This window comes from Protopterus annectens, chromosome 5.part0 (genome assembly GCF_019279795.1).
Source record: "Protopterus annectens isolate FY-2018-M chromosome 5.part0, PAN1.0, whole genome shotgun sequence".
Taxonomy (NCBI): domain Eukaryota; kingdom Metazoa; phylum Chordata; order Ceratodontiformes; family Protopteridae; genus Protopterus; species Protopterus annectens.
In genome coordinates this window covers 75,054,612-75,072,320 of record NC_056735.1, presented here as the reverse complement: position 1 = coordinate 75,072,320, position 17,709 = coordinate 75,054,612, and the positions used below count along the sequence as shown (strand labels likewise).

The 17,709-nt window shown below is 42.7% G+C and overlaps 1 protein-coding gene across 3 annotated transcripts in view; it reads right to left on the bottom strand.

Annotated features, from left to right (window-relative positions):
• The window catches only part of NSUN3 (NOP2/Sun RNA methyltransferase 3), a 687,521-nt gene that overhangs the window by 483,468 nt on the left and 186,344 nt on the right, over positions 1-17,709 (bottom strand). For all 3 annotated transcript variants that reach the window (XM_044072148.1, XM_044072149.1, XM_044072147.1), the window contains one exon: positions 14,314-14,657. In XM_044072148.1, coding sequence (XP_043928083.1) covers positions 14,314-14,657 — 344 coding nt within the window. The remainder of the gene's footprint in view (positions 1-14,313; positions 14,658-17,709) is intronic.

Here is a 17,709-nt window from a genome sequence, read left to right as displayed (position 1 = left end):
GGAAGGGAGGATACATAAGATAATTCAAAGTTAAGAAACTAGGGGAATGATCTCACTGTACACAATAGAATGAGCTGATGCAATGGGACTGGGCGGAGTGTCCAATATCAAATTTATAGTAGTGGCGGGCAACTCACAAGCCACCAACTTTTAAGAACACAACAGCAAATGGGCAGGTGGGTGCAAGAAAAAAAAAATAGAGACTGAATCAGAACAGAAATAAAGAAACCTTGGAACTAAACCCTGAGATATGTTCACAAAACACAGCAAGAATACTGTTAAAAATGACCTAATAGCAGTAAAGGATTGTTAAATATCACTGAAATACAGCAAAATAATATATACTTAAATCGGCTTTATATACTTATATCAGCTTTGGATTTTCAAATGGCTTAGATGCAGTAATTCTTGTAGCCAGCCACAGGTGAAGGCACAAATAGCAGAAATTTGCAAAATTAATTCATTTATACCACCAGGATGAAAGGCTTTTTCTAAAGTAAACCCTCAGAGCAGTCAGATAGAAACTCAAAGCGCTATTGACCAAGGTTTCACACCTAAATAAAAATGGAGACTGAATCAGAAAAAAAGTAAAGTCAAGTAAATAAACCTTGGAACTAAACCCTGAGATATGTTCACAAATGAACTATTATAGAATACTGTTAAAGACTACAATGTAAAAGCAACACAGGATTGTTAAATATCACTGAAACAGTTAAAGAAAAAAATATATACTTAAGTCAGCTTTATACACTTATATCAGCTTTATAAACTATTATTAGCTTTGGCTTTCCAACTGGCTTAGATGCAGTAACTCTTGTAGCCAGCCACAGGTGAAGGCACAAAACTTTTACCTGTGGCTCATGCCCATGCCCACACACACATTCAATAAATCTATCCCATAAACTAACTCTTAACCTAAGCACTCAGATTGTACACACACAATCTACCCCCCCCCACACACACACATATGCACCTAATAAACATCCTAATTACCTGTTTTGACAAAGCATACTTCTGATCAAACATTTGTTCGATAAAACAGACATTCGCACAAATGACCTTACACTTCTGGCTGTCAACCAAAGCATCAGTTAGTTGACCACACACACAAAGCCCATACCTGTATCTGTATATTTATATAAAAAGAGACAGAGATAGGTATCTGTTAACAAACTAAGTGAACTGGTCTACCTCAAACCCTTTTAAACCACAACGTGGGACATAACAGCAACAGCACATGCAAAATATATATATACACAAAATTTAGTATAGCCAATCAGTGACAGCTGAGACAGGAGCTCCAACTGTTGAGCTAAAAGCCATGGGGGCTTCTTCAAATGAGGCCTGAGCACAGGAAGCCATATTTGGCTGGGTAAAAGGGGGAAAATGAGAAACACTGTGGCTTTGTACGGACAGACTTTCTACAGATATCTGGATATGAGGGGGAATTGGAGGAAAGACATAGAGAAGTCCTGGGGACACTGACAGACTACAGAGTCTTTCAGTAACTGATGCTGAAAGGATGAACAGAGGGCAAAATTGCTGTTGCATTTGGTGTTGGACAGGATGCAAAGAAAATGCATCAGTGCTGGCAAAGATTTGTTGGGCTACTAAGGGACAACTTGTAAGGCATCAATATTGACCTGCTGAGCCTGTTTGCTGGGCAGGTGGCTTTCCCCAGAATGTGTGTTGCACCTAGAAAGAGGTACAAAGCTATTTCCCACTGCCATACTCTCATGGCTTCTCTACAGAGGGGGAGAGGTTAAGATGTGGCTCCTCCCTGTTTGCTGATATGCTATACCACAGACATGTTGACTGTCTGAATAGCTATCATTCTAGGAGGAAAGGAGGATTTGAAATTCCTCTGATGCTCAGAGAACTGCTTTCACCTCCAAGATGTTTGTAGGTTGGCCTTTCTTTGTGTCCAAATGCCATACACCATCCTCCTCTTAAAATGCCCCCCACCCCAGCAAGGAGATATCTGTGGTTACTTTTGCTGATGGAGGTGATAATATAAAGGGATGCTCCACCAAGATGCTCAGAGGTGTTAACCACCATTTCAGATGAAGTTTGCAAATCTGAGTAATATGGACTGCTGTGGAGATGCAATCTGTGAGATGTGACCACTGGACACTGAGCACCCACTGAAGAATTCTTGTGTGAAAATGATTGTAGGTGACCACTACAATGGAAGATTCCATTAAACATATGACTCTTAGAATCAGGGATGCTGGTGGGGTTTGAGTGTGTAGAAGACCTTTGCTTGCCATTCTGAATAAGCAAGCTCTTGCATCTAGATGACAGGCAATGAAGGTAATTTCTTGGGATGGCTGAAGATCTGATTTTTCTAAATTTATAATAATGCCTAAAGACAGGCAGAGCTGTAAAAGGCAATCACAGACTAGGAGTAAGGTATTTTTAGTTGTCGCAGGAGATAATCATCTAAGCATGGGAAAACATAGATCCCTTTGAGTTGCAGATGGGCTGCAGCCATAAGAATGTACTTGGTGCACATGCAAGGAACTAAGATGATGGAAGAACAGGCCTCTGAACCGAGAATGACTGGGCCCTAGCCAGAAGCACAACAGCCTTCTTAATGCTTTAGCTATCTTCATATGGAGGTAGGCATCTTGAAGGTCTACCGAGCACATCCAGTAATTTACTTTCAGGTGAAGCAAACTTGCTTGCATCATGACCATTTTGACCTGGGACTTTCTGATGAAGAGATTTAGGTCACTAAGATCTAAAATTGGCCTGTGGTCCTTGTTTTTCTCTGAAGGTAGAAAGGATCTAGAATAAAATCTGAAACCATCCTGGTTTGGTAGGACCTCCTGGATGGCTCTTTCATCAAACAGGACCAGTATCTCTCTTTTTGCTGCTTTAACTGGTGGAGCAAAACCATCTACTGGTGGCAGAACCCTATCTCTCTTACCCATTTGTCCAGCATGATGGCCATCCACACAGGGCAGTAGAGAGATAACCAGCCCTCAACTGACTCCAGAGGTGGACAGTCAGGCAACCCTTCATGGACATTTGTTCAGTTTAACATAAAATGGACCCCAAAATTCCTGGTTCTGCAGACCTCTTTGTCTTTGGGGTCTGTGTCCAATGAAGGAACTGCCCCTGCTATGGCTACCTTTACCTGAGAAGGAATCAAAGGGATGATGTTAGGATTTTTTTAAACTACACAGATTCGGATACCTTCTGACTTCTTTTGAATTATTTTTGAGGTGTCTCAAATCTTACTCCTTCCTTTTTACAGCTCATAAATCTGTTTCACCACCAATCCAAATAAGGAAGAGCTATCAAATGGGGTGATGGTGAAGGATATCTTGAAACTGTCTGGAAGATCACAACGTTGAAGCAAAGTGTAGTGCCATAAAGTGGTACCTGTGCCAGCTGTTCCAGCAACTCCATCAGCTGCATTACAAAGCAGATGCATGGAGAGGTTTGTGATATTCAGCAGAGTAATCACCATGACTTTTGTATTTGTTTTTGTGATTCTTTAGTGGATGGCTTTCACAAAAAATCCAGTGCTTGTCCAGCTAAATTCCTTTGGAAGCAGTTCATATCAATAATATTGTTTAATGCCTCAAGGCCAAAGTGCCCAAAGTATAGCCACACTGCTTCCCCTTTTTGTCCAAAGCCATAGATTCCATGTTATGGGGTAGAGTGCTGCTTATTCATACAACAACTGCCTTTTTGTGGCTGCTGTGATGATCAAAGTCCACCAGAGGACCTTTGTACCAGCGCTGCCTATCCTCAGGTGGGCACAGTTTGAGTGTGATTGGCTTCCACACAGTCTCATTCCTGCCATACCCTCCTGATGGCCAAATCAATTAGATGGTTAGTTTGATGACCACCCAAGAGGTAGAGAATGCAGAATAATATGCCTCAAAAAGCACTTCCTTGTCTGGAGAGGGAGCCAGTTGGCCAAGAACTTGTATGTGCCATCAGTTCAAGGATCTTGCCAAATGTGGCGTCTTCAGCAGGGGATTGTAAGGAACCCTCTTGCTCACCCAAGTTGGTCTCTGATGTTAAAGACTCTATAGAGTAGTCTATATGCCTCCTTTTGCATGTCCAATTGCAGGGAATATCCAATGATGGCTGATCTAAAGTCTCAAAGAACTCAGAGTGGACCTGCAATGGTTCACTGAGGTCAACTGCTCTGCTCTATCTCAAGTACCCATGATGGGCAGGCTGAGGGCTCGATAGGTGGGTGTCAATGATTGGAGATGGCATCAGTGAAGGATCTTGTTGCCTAGCAAGAGTGGCAATCATCTATTCCATTACCTTAAAGGTCAACCCCAAATCCGTCGGCATCAAAGACAACTTACTGGCAACACTACCACCTCCCAGGAAGCACAAGTAAGTGCTGCCCAGGAGGGAATCTCCAAGGCCAAGGACGCAGATGGCTCTAAAGCAGAGATCAGAGCTGATGCATTGAATGCCAGGGACTTCTATACTAAGAATGGTCCCATAAAGTTGAAGCCAAGGATGGTGCTGAAGGCCCAACACAGAGCATGTGGCACGGAGATACTGTTGACACTGACGGTGTTAGTGTCAAGGGGATTGGAGATGCAGGTATCAACACTGAAGAAACAGACTTCAGGAGACTATTCAGCTCTAAAGTCACCAGTCCCATAAACTGCACCAGGAAAGGGACTAATAAGGAATGAAGATACAGACTTCAGAAAATTACTCAGCTCTGAAGCCACCAGTCCCATAAAATGCACCAGGAAAGGAGCTAATAACTGAGAGGGAGGGCCAACCAGATCTGTCCCCAAAATGGGGAGGGGGGTGGGATGACGCCCATCTCTATATGAGCCTTCATTATTTGGTACAAATCAACATCAGACGTATTATGAAATGGCCTGGAGACCTAAGGAAAGTGGTAGACTGAAGTCTGGAGGGGAGGATGCAGGACAATTCCCTCCCAAAGGAATGCCTATTGATTTGCTTGGCAGGTGATTTGTCTCTCATGATGACTGTTTCCCAATTCTCTGGAGAGGAAAACTTGTGCACAGATACTGGGAGAGACTGATGATGACTCATCCCGGGAATGTTAGAAAATGCACCTGGACCTGCATCTTCTCGTTTATACTTCCCAGGGTCCTTATCTCTTTCTATTTCCTTTCTTTTTCCTTAGGAAGGACAATTGTGCAAGTTCTTACCATAACGGCAGATGTCCCACTCTTTATATTCTTTACCATAAGGATCCCCTTCCGGGGTCAGCCTGACGTCCAGCCTGTATGCCAATGCCTTTTGGTTGCTTTAAGGTATGCCATACATCACACGTATGCTACTTAAGTATAGCATAGGGCATAAAAGGTGACATCCGGACATACCATCCTCAGAACTGAGAGCCCCAGTAGGGATGACAGTCATTGTTTCATAGATAGGTTCATAGATTAGTACTAGGCTAACTACCCTTGAGGGCCATTTTAAGCCTAGCCAATTACTCCATGTGAGAATCAAACCCTGCACCTTCTGTCTGTAAAGTAAAGGGCTTAACCATTACACAAGCCTCTGTATAATGGGTTCACAGATTACTACTAGGTTAACTGCCCATGTGGGCCATTATAAGCCTAGCAAATTATCTCATGTGAGAATCAAACACTCTGGCTTGTTTTTCCAAGGACAAAAAAGAGGTAACCAGTACATCCAAAACAGAAAAGAACCAGGGGGAGAAGGGAGGGTGTGAATACTGCAACAGTGAAGAGGACAACACCTACCATTATGATAAGATGATAAGATTTTACACAACTGTACTATATCCTTCCATATCACTGCTGCAGTATCTTTACAATACGGAGAGTGCCAAAGCTCAGGAAGAAGGGAGGGAGGAGGATGGACCAGCAGAGGTCTCCAGGAACACATGGAGAATGGCCCTAGCAAAGCCAGCTCTCCAGGAACCCATGGAGAATGGCCCTAGCAAAGCCAGCTCTCCAGGAACACATGGAGAATGGCCCTAGCAAAGCCAGCTCTCCAGGAACACATGTAGAATGGCCCTAGCAAAGCCAGCTCTCCAGGAACACATGGAGAATGGCCCTAGCAAAGCCAGCTCTAGCTCTAGAAATCAGATCCAACTTATAGTGCTTGGGAAATTTATGCACAGAAGACCAGGTAGCTGCCTCAAGACTAGAGTTAGTGTCCATACCCTTGAAAAAAACAGGAGAAGATGCCACAGCCCTAGTAGAATGAGCCTTAACAGAAGAAGAAACGCCGTTGCCATGGAAGGCATAACAAAAGGAAATGGCTTTAGAAATCCAAGAAATAATTTACTTGGAAACAGCCAAACCTAAGGATCTAGGATGAAGGGCAAAAAGAGCTAGATTTACAAGAAGTGTTAGTCTTATCCAAATAAAATCTTAGTTGTCTATGTGCATCCAAAGTGTGTAGCACCTTCTCACTAGCAGATTGCAGAGAAGGAAAAAAGTGGGCAAATGAATAGACTGATTAAGAGAAATGGCTCATTCATAAAAGAATAATTAGTATGAAGGGGCTGTTTCACCCTGACTTATGGAACACTAACAAAAAAGAAGCACAAGCCATAAGGGCTTGAAGCTCAGACACCCATCTGGTAGAAGTAAGGGCCAACAAAAGTACAGTCTTTCAAGAAAAATGTGTAAGGAAGCTGAAGCTGCAGGCTCAAAAGGAGCCTGAGTCAATTTTTCTACAACAAAATTAAGAACCCAAGAAGGAGGTACAGGCTTCCTGGGAGGCCTAATATGAAGGACATATTTAAGAAACTGTTTAGCCTCAAATCTAGAAGCTAAAGGAGGTGATAAAGGCAGACAAGCAGAACTAGATCATAAGTGGACCTTAATAGAAGAATAAGCCAACCCAGCATTGAGCAGTTCACAAAAATAAGATAGAGCCAAAGGAACATAAGCAGAAAGTGGATCCAGGTTATGAGAAAGACACCAAACACAAAACCTCTTCCATTTGGATAAGTAGGACTTCCTAGTTGCAGGCTTCCTGACCTCCTGCAGGATCCTAAGCATGTCCTCAGAAAAAAAGTTGTCTGTATAGAATCAAAATCCTATCACCCACAGTGTCAGTTGAGGAGTGGACAGGTGAAGATTGATGTGAGATTCCTTGTCTTGTGAGAGTAGTCCACCCTGTGAGGTAACTTGTGATGACTGCCCTTGGCTAAATGCAGAAAAGAGGGAATCAATGCTGTCTGGGCCAAAAGGGAGTCACCAGCAAGATTCTGGAAGCATCCTGCTATATTTTGAACAGGACTTTTGGAATGAATGGAAGGAGAGGAAAGGCATAAAGAAACATCCCCTTCCAGGAAAAAGAGAGAGGGCATCCACCTCCCACATCAGAGGACCTAGGACTTGGCACAAAAAAGGAGGAAGTTGTCTGTTCAGAAGGTATGCGAAAAGATCCGCTTGAGGAGTACCTACTGATGGACAATGTCCAGAAACACATCCCTGTTATGCATCCACTCATGGGATTGTGTTATGGATGTGCTCAGAGAGTCTGCCACAATGTTCTAACCTAAGGGAATATAAACTGCCTGAACAGTCGCATGATACTGTATAGCTAGTCCCCACACTAGAAAAGCCAGCCGGCAAAAGAGATAAGATCTCTTTCCCCCCCTTGGCTTGTTGACATACCATATCACTGTGGTGTTACCTGTAGACACCTTGAGAGGCACTGGGGAGAAGAGATGGTGAACAGATGGTGAAATGCTTGAAGAGCAATCAGAAGAGGTCTCATTTCTTTGACACTGATGTGGTCTTTCCTTTGTTGTAATGACCAAGTGCCCTGTACCTTCAGAGAGCTGAAGGATGCTCCCCATCCCACATCTGAAGTGTCAGTGAACAGCTCCTGAAAGGGAAGGGGGGTTGAAAAGGGAGCCCTACATTGAGAGTCAACTGCTGAATCATTCATTGAAATTCCAACTTGGCATGGAAGAAGAGGAACTAAGAAGTCCAGGAGACGAGCATGCTGAAGCCAAACTGACTTTAGAAACCACTAAAGTCTTCTCATGTGGAGTTTGGCAGAAGAGAGCATAGGAATGGTGGAGGCCATAAAACCTAGAACTCTCAGAAACTCACTTGCTGTGATTAAGGACAGAGGAAGAAGGGACTGAAAGAAGGAAATGAGAGTCAAGGCCTTGGGGGGACGCAGGGATGCCAGCATTGGAATAGTCTGGATCCTGCACCTCAGAAATACATCATCCTGTGAAAGAGTCAAAGGAATTTTTGGAAATTTAAACTGATCCCCAGGCTTTGCAGGAGGGAAATGGCAAAGTGAAGATGCTGCAGTAGAATCTCTGGAGAGGATGTCCGAAACAGGAGATTGTCTGAACAGGGAAAAACTTGTATCCCCCTTAGCCTGCAAAATGCAATCACAGGAGTGAGGCCTTTGGTGAATACCCTGGGGCAGTAGAAAGGCCACAGAGCCAAGCAGAGAACTGAAACTGCCAGGAAGCAACAGGGAAATGTAAAAACTTCCTGAAAAGGGGGTGAATAGGAATGTGAACATAAGCATCCTTGAGGCCAGAGTCACTAGAAAAGCCTGAAGAAGCAGCAGAGGAAACAAAGTCTGAAGGGACAACATCCGAAAGTAAGGGACCTTCAGACAGGTGTTTAAATGACAGAGGTCCAGAATGGGTCTCCATGTGACATGCTGGAGTAAAACCTCTTCACACTTTGAGAAAATGGAACTTCCTGAATAGTTCTCGGAGTCGAGTTAAAAGATCCTGAAGCACCCTTGGAAAGAAAGCCAATAGTTCCTGAGGGGGATGAGAAATGCCAGTGAAAGGGGGAAGAGATTTCCAGACCATGTAATACCCTAGGTGGATAATGGACAGAACCCAAGAATCCTGAATAATCTTTTACCAAACTGGAAGGGATAGGATAGTCAGACACCATCTGGCTTGTCAGGAAAAGATTTCTGTGCATAGACGTCTGGATATCTTTAGCAGGAGGAGCCCTATTACCCCTACCCCCCTTTTTACCTTTGGGAGATAGGTGAGACTGCCTACGAAAGAAGGCCGGTTTATAAGGGTACTTTCTTTGAAATTTAGACACAGGAGAAACAAAAACATGTTTAAGTTCCTGCAAAGCCTTGCTCTTATCCTGAAGAGACCTAAACAAATCAGCAGCAGGTGCACCAAATAAGTGTTTTTTTTTTTCTTATCTAGAGGGGCATCCACCAACTTAGCCTTAATATCATCAAACAAAGGTTGAAGCCGAAGGCAAGAATACCTCCTCATCACAGGACCAAAAGCATCAGCTCTGGAAGAAGCATCTGCTGCACCATAAATGCACTTAATGGAATGGCGAGCCACCTGAAAGGAAGTCCCCAACAACAAGAGAGCAGAAGTCTTTCCTTCAGAATCAGAAATGTCAGAAATTACCTGAAAGGCCTTAGAAAGAAGAACCAAAACATTTCTGGACATATGGGTCTGGTAATTAACAGCCCTAAAAGCCAAGGGAGTACAGGTATAAACCTTACTTAGCCATTCCATAGTTTTACTGTCTTTATCAGAAGGAAGAAGCTCTGTAGAAGGCAATAACTGAGTTGGCCTGATGCCACAGATACCACAGAGGGGTCTGCTGAAGGACATCTATAAAGGACTTTGCAATCCTCAGGCACCCTGTAAAACCTATCAGGTTTTCTGGGGGTAGAAGCCTGGGAGTCTGGAAACAGAGACACAGTAGAAAAGGCATCCAAACAAGGCAGCCAAAACAGTGGGGACAGCATAAGGTCTGGGAGAGTGCATTTGCAGAAGTTCTTAACACCACTTCTGCATCTCAGAAACCTCTGCACAATCCCATTAAAAAATCCCATCATCCCAGAAATTGAGTCCCCAAGGAAATTGCCTCAAAAGGGAGTGTCAGGACTAGTGGACTCCTCCTCCTCAGACCCAAAGTCTAAAGGAGAAGGAATCTGGGATGAATAATAATGCATGTTACCAGATGGGTAGCAAACTGGCTGACTGATAGAACCCACCTAGTCAAAATAGGGGAAGCCAACTCAAGCAGTAGACCCATAACGAGCGGTGCACCCCAGGGATCTGTCTTAGGGCCTCTGTTGTTTGGGATATACTTTTCTGAGGTGCAGACCAAAACCAGTGGGCTATGGCTGACCAAATGTGCAGAAGACTGCAGGCTGAGCTCTGTCATCAATTCCCCTACTGATGAGGACATCCTCCAATAGAGTCTCACCCAAACAAATGACTGGTGCCAGAAACATGGCCTCAAACTGAATGCCAAGAAGTGATGTCCCCACAAATTATCACATTAATAACAGGGTCCTAAGCATGCAATCAGTCGTGAGGGACTTGGGCACCCAGGTTAATAGCAAACTAACTTCTGACCACCATATTGTCTCCATTGTATGGAAAGCTTTCTAAATGGTCCACCTCATTTGGAAGGGTATCTCATCCAGGGACAAGGAGGTCATAACATCCCTGTATTCTTACCTTATAAGACCCATTATTGAATACAATTCCCCTTTCGGCATGCACCTCACAAAGCACATGCAGCAGTTGGACAGACCACAGAGGCTCCTCACCAGGAGAATCTATGGCCTAAAACATCTACCATACACAGATAGGCTAAAAGCCCTGTCCCTCTACTCAGTCTCATACAGACTCCTCAGAAGTGACCTTTGTTTGGCATACAAAGCAATCTCAAACCCTGCCTGGATGGGACTGCTGCATACCCGTAAGTAAAGCTTCACTCGAATAACCCACACGTGTGACCTCAACCTCATCTGTGACATCAATGGGACTTGTTGGTGTGACAGATTTGTGTCCCAGAGACTCCGCCTTCTGTGGAATAAACTCCCTCTCCACGTCAAGCAGGGTTCCTCATTAACCCTTTTTAAGTGCAACTTGGGTAACTGAATGAGGAACAGAAAATACACCCCTGGGATTCCACCTGTGTTCCTGCTGGACAGAAGCATCATGTGCTGACTTGTCAGAACATGGGCTAAATTCTTGGTTAGGCTTGTAAGGGCCTCAGAGCCAATAGCCAGGTAACTTCCTATGATCCTATAATTCCTCATCTGAATCCACCTCTTCCTCAGAGGAATCCTGTTCCCTAGACCTTTTAAGAGGAGTAGAGGACCAAGGAGGAGCAGGAATAGAAACTCCTCGAGTCGAGGAGGTTTCAAAGCCATAAGAGCATTAAACAAACTCTGCGTGAAAGTCTGCTATTCACTCCGAGGGTCCTTAGGAGTAAGAGAAACATGCTCTGTTTTTTGTTTCTTTTTCAAAGAGAAGTCTGTCCTGAAAAACTTAAAAGGCTCAGAATCCGTATGGCATTCCACAATCGCAGTCACAACTTCTTCTCTTACCAAAATCTGAGGAACACCCCAGGTCTTTGGTAATGATCAGCAGTGGTTCCCCCTGAACATCCGTTGTGGATGTCTGCAAAGCCTCCATGCCAGCGTCTGAAGTGTTCATGGCACAGAAATCCAACGGAGGAACCAGGCGACCCTCCAGGCTTTCACTTGCCTCAGGAGAAACATCCATCAGAGGCGGTACAGCGGAAGAATCAGACCTAGATTTCTTGGCCTTCTTCTTCTTCACAGATATCCGACCCTCAGAGTGGGAAGTTCCCTCCATAGTGTCTTTCGCTAAAAGCTTAAGATGCTTGTTATCTAAATACAAGGCCAAAGAGGAAAGCTGACTACGCAGAGTTTTTGAGAGGAAAGGCTGACAAATGGAACAGGATGCGTGGTTGTGGGAACCACAAGACAAAATAAGTGCTGCTCATAACGGTCTTTATGGGGCATCTGTCTCCCACACTCACATTTACCCCTTCTGGATGACATGAACCCTACAAGCGACAAACAAAAGGAAAAAAGATAAGAGCAATAAACCTCAACAGGGCACTTATCTGAAAATGGCTTGCTGAATCAGCAATGAAATGGGCATTCAGACCTACGATCAAATGATGGAATTTGGACTGGCGGCAAAGAAGTTCAGAGGATGGCACGTCCGGATGTCACCTTTATGCCCTATGCTATATGGGAAGAGCTTATGTGTGACATACAGTGTACCTTAAAGCAACCTAAAGGCTTTGATGTCAGGCCACCCTTGGCAGGGGATCGCTACTGTAAAGATTACTGTGGCAGTGAAATGGAAGGACATTGACTGGTTCCTGAACCTTCAGTGGGAGGAAATTCTGCACCCTTACTAGTGCTGGTGAAGAGTGAGAATGGTCCATCCTGGGAAACTTACAAGACGTTGATGGATCCACCTCTTCTGGTTAACACTTCCTAGGATCATTATCTTGTTTTTTATCCTCCTACCCTTCCTTGAAGTTTTCTTCATCAGGATTATCTCTAGAAGAAGGCTTACTGTCTGTGGGGGAAAAAACTTTCACAATAAGTTTACTTCTATGGTCTAAAAGAGACCAATGCCTAAACAGTTTTTGTAGATGACACAGTCAGTGTGCAAATATTCCAGCTCCAGGGACACTATGCAAAGGTTTGAGTGTCTTGGGGTAGAATTTTGTGCCTGCATCTGCCACACTTCTTAAAGCTCTTCTCTAACGCATCTACTAGAAAAAATATATATATATATATAACTCTATGGGGTTAGGTAATAACAAAGCAAGAATTCCTACCCAGATGCAATAAATATCTGAAATGAAAACTTTTTTTGACACAGATGACTGATGAGATATCAGTCCCAAAGCCCAGAGATCTGAGGTTAGTTAGGGCACAAGAAGATGAGAAGAAATAATTTTGAAGGAGTATGAGGCTACGAATAAAAGGCCAGACTGGATCTGACAAGTGGTTCAGTACGCAAGAGTTGGACTGGATAGAAGGGTGAAATAAGATTGAAGATTTTACCACTAAAAAGAAAAATAAATTTCTGATGCTGCCTTTACAAAGCAGCCCCCCAAATGGGTGCCCGTAACCTACACTTGAGCTCCACCTGTGGCACAGTCCAAGTAACAATTATGACTACATTAGCCTTCTAAGGGGGATATGAGAGAAGCAGCAAAACAGGCTTTGATCAGATCCATTGTGATTACAGAGCACATACGATATTGATTACTGATTACTGATTGGAAGACCATCATGAACCTGCAGTGGCAGTGCATGCCTTCCTTATAAGGCTGGGATGAGAGAGGGATGAGAGAGAGAGAGAGAGAGAGAGAGAGACAGAGAGAGACAGAGAGAGACAGAGAGAGAGAGAAGAGATAACTATGCATGGATGAACGCATCCCCCATCTTTTTTTTAAACACTCTCTTTCTCTTAGATTTCCTATCCACAAATACTCCTCTTGACCCACTTCTTCCCCCTTTGTTACCTGGACTTAGCATCCCACATACCCCTTATGGAATACTCTGTGGGGGTCCTCATTTAACTCTCCATGCTGGACATGAGGCAGGCATTATTTTTCTGATAGACATTCCAGACAATCAAGTACCATCCCAACAAGCTCCATTTGACCCATTTCTATCCCTTTTCCCTGTCTAGACATACCATCTCACATCTCTTCTGAAGGGAATACCCTGCATGGAAACATCATTTAACTGCATATGTTGCAAATTAGAGTCATCAAGCAACGTTGAACCATCAGTAGCAGAATGTTTATGTTTTTGTCTTTATCTCCCCAACCCCCTCTACTAGTGCCCATTTCTGAACATGTGCATACAGAGCTACTGCTTAACTGTAGCTTGGCTGATGTTAAGTTATTTTCTCTGGTCTTTTACCCTGCACACTCTGCTCCTCTATTACTAGAAGATGTTGCACTACTGTGGACTGGATCACATCCTTTTCTCAAAAATGGATGAGTCAACACCAACCACTCACAGCCCCACACCTCCCTACCAGCTTCTGCTGCTCTTATGTCTACACATAAATACTAGGCTATAAGTCTGCAGATTATTACAAACCCAGCCAACAACAAGAAGCCAGAATCAAACCCTGTATCTCTTATGTATAAGGTAAAGACTTTAACTATTATGCCAGCCCCTCTTCCATGGGTTGTAAATTATCCAAAATCATTTGGATAACAGTCAGGGTTTTACCCTTCTGTACCATGAAGCCCATCCCATTTCATTTCTGACATAAATTCAAAACCAGCTTTGAATTGAAGAAATATGGCTCCTTCCTCTCCCTCTGCTTTTTTATTACCATGGTTTTAGGGTCTAGAAGACTAGTAACAATGATGCCAATCTTATTGCATTCAAGTGTTAGTTTGCCAAAAGCATGCAACAATAACATCTGTGAAGACAAGAGCTCTTCTTGTCAAGAAGTAAAATGACCCAGCTTGTACAATAAATATAGCACACAACTGTTTTGTAACAAGTTGAACATATTACCTGGCATTGCATACTGCAGTATGGCTAGACTCTTGCCACCTGGCGCAGCACACATATCCAACACATGGTTGCCACCTTCCACTTCCAAAGCTAGTACAGGTAGCAGGGAGGCAGCATTCAGCAGGTAATAGTCTTTGAGTCGTCCCTGCTGATGCCGTTGGGCAGGATATCTATGAGCAATCCTGCTAACATAGCACTTCAGCCATCCTGATGAAGGTACTTGTACATCATGAAAAATGTCAGACAATCCTTGATTCTGAAAGTATGCCTCCAGTCCTTCAGAAAAACTGAATCTGTTAAGCATCACTGCGTACTGCCAAGAAGATGGAGACAACATCACTTCTCTGAAATAAAAAAATAAAGTAATAATTGCACAAAACATTTTGTAACTTTGAATGATACTAATTTGTGCAAACCTAGTAGTACCAAACAATAAACCCACAGTCATCTATTTTCAGCAAATCAGCAGAAAAGATTATTTGGCTCTTGTCTCTACAGTGTATTCTCTAAAAGCAGCATACTTTACTGATGAGAGTAAAAACAGTACAATAAAATGAGCGCTCTATTTATTGTAAATATGAAAAGCAACAGCCTAAACAGGATGTTGAATGTAGTATAAGCATCGAAAAGGCTGAATATCGAATACCAGATGTTCGAACTGTAATGTTCGAACACTGGTAATCGCGAAGCCGCGGCCCACCAAATTCTTTCCCAGAGAAAGAATTTGGTGGGCTGTTTCTGTGGCTTCGCAAGTATCAGGACTGTGGTGGGAAGTTACGGGTCGGGTTCAGGTAAGTGTGCAATTGTGTGGATGTTAGGGTTAGGGCGCGGGTGATGTGGGTGTGCGATAGTGAAAGACTTTAGGGTTAGGGCGCGGGTCAGGTGAGTGTGCGATAGTGACGGACCTTAGGGTTAGGGTTAAGGTAAGTGGATAGGTAGTAGTTATGTACAGTTTAGCGTAGGGTTAGATGTAGGACTTTGAGTGTATGTGTGTGGATTGATGTTGTTTTGGTGTGTTTGTGTTGCGTGTGTGTTTCTTAGAACAGCGATTTTTTTCCCTGTGAAAAAAATCGCTGTTTTAAGACTTCGATGTTTTTGCAGTTCTTGGTTTGAAGTTCAAACATATGGCGTTCGAACTTCAGATATTTTGATGAACTGATATAGACCCTTTTTAATATGTTGTTTGGGAAGATGGCAGTGATCATGCATGCACTAAAGTTCTCCAGCCAAACCTTCGGACTTGGGATTTTATGTACTGCAGCACATATCGCAAGTGGGGGCAAATGAGATTACATGTAGTACAGATATTTCCATAAAATGCAGGCTATGGTACTTTCTCGTATAATATGGCTATAAGAATGTAAACTATTTCAACCAATCAGCACCGAGCTATGAATCCTTCTCATATAAGCAAACACACACAGACACAGACACACACACACACACACACACACACACACACACACACACACACACACACACACACTCTCACCATCTTATGTTTTTGAGTAATCCCATGATGCTGGGAAACAGGATGTTAAAAAGAACACATAAGGCAAGAGTTTTGTCTTCATTATGTTGGTTACACTTCTGATCATCAGCTTCTGCAGCTGAGATTTTAAGAGTTAACGTTGTGCCAAAGCAACAGTGAAATCCTTTGTGGCAGTGAAAAGGTGCTGAATGACAGCAAGGAAAGCTTTAACAAAAGCTAGGCAAGCAGGTGCATTCATGTTTTCCTTATAAATCTCTTAAACTGTTTCAGGATCCTGTACTTGACGGCAGGAACTTCAACAGCCACCATCACAACACTCCCAAAACAGTGGATTCTGAGAATTACTCTACAGCTACTACAGCTGTTAAAAGAAAAAGTACAATAACAAATATATTTAAAAGATGAATCAAATAAGAAAGCTGAATGCTTAGTCAGAAAAGAGAGCTAAAAGCAGAAAAACAAATCATTGACTACAAAGTGCTGGCACACAGAAGAACAAGCATTTAACCGTACTGCCACACTGCACAAAATTAATCCAATTTACAAACATATACTGACTCTTCAGAAATCACAGCACCAGGGAACAGCTCTAAAAATACTTCTACAAACTTTATTTGATACATGTGACAAATTATGTCATACTAATACAAGTCACCACATATTTGCATAAACATAAACAGGTACATAATCTAGCATGAACACTAATGCACATGCTGTGCAGGTTATGAAACTATTATTTATTTTATTTTTTATTTAACATTTGTTGACCGGGAAAGTCCGACTAGGTTCCACAGATCCTGTTTTCAGCGGAGGCCCGGGGAGAAATGCTCCAGAATTCAACGATGAAATGCATATTTAAAGATTTCAGGTTATGGATATAGCTTGTTAGTAGCCAAGTGGTACAGCTAAGGAATTTGCTCAGTAAAGGTGTAGACAGGTAGATGTAGAGGTTTATATAAGAGGAAAATGCACCTAAATAAATTACAGTTATACCACCTGTAGACCCAGTGTTAACAATGCAGACATATGATAAAAGAAATGAAACACTAAAACCACTAACTCATCAAACTTCCAAGCTCTGTCACAAGAAACTTACAAGTACTTTGGGGTATAGTGGCATTCAAAAACCTCTGATAGTTAATGCAGGCACACAGAGGTGCTATGAGACAGCAGCTTTGTTACATCAAGGCCATTCAAAGTGCATCCAGTCCTATGCAAGTGCAACTCCTACATATACTCCAGGAAGTGTCCTGATAAATATACAATGAATATATGGGGGTAGTGTTTCCTGATATATATACATATATATATATATATATATATATATATATATATATATATATATATACACAATGAATATGTGTGTGGGGATCTGGTACCCCAATAAATACACAATGGGTGTGTGTGTGGGGGGGCTGATTTTCCAATAAATATACAATGAATATGTGGGGAGTCTGATTTCCATTAAATATATAATGACTACGTGGGGTTCTGTTTTCCTGATAAATATACAATGAATATGTGTGGGGGGGGTCTGTTTTGCCGATAAATACACAATAAATACGTAGGGGTCTAGTTCCCCGACAAATATACAAGGACTATGTCGGGGTCTGATTTCCCGATAAATATACCAGGGATACGTGGGTGCCTGGTTTCCCAATAAATATACCAGGGATACGTGGGGGTCTGGTTTCTTGATAAATATACAAAGGATACATGGGTCCTGGTTTCCCAATAAATATACAAGAGATATGCGGGGGTCTGGTTTTCTCAAAAAATATACAATGAATACGTAGATGTCTTGTTTACCAATAAATATACAAGGAATATGTGGCGACCTGGATTCCCCAGTAAATATATAAGGAATATGTAGAGGTATGTGGGGGTCTAGTTTACCCAATATA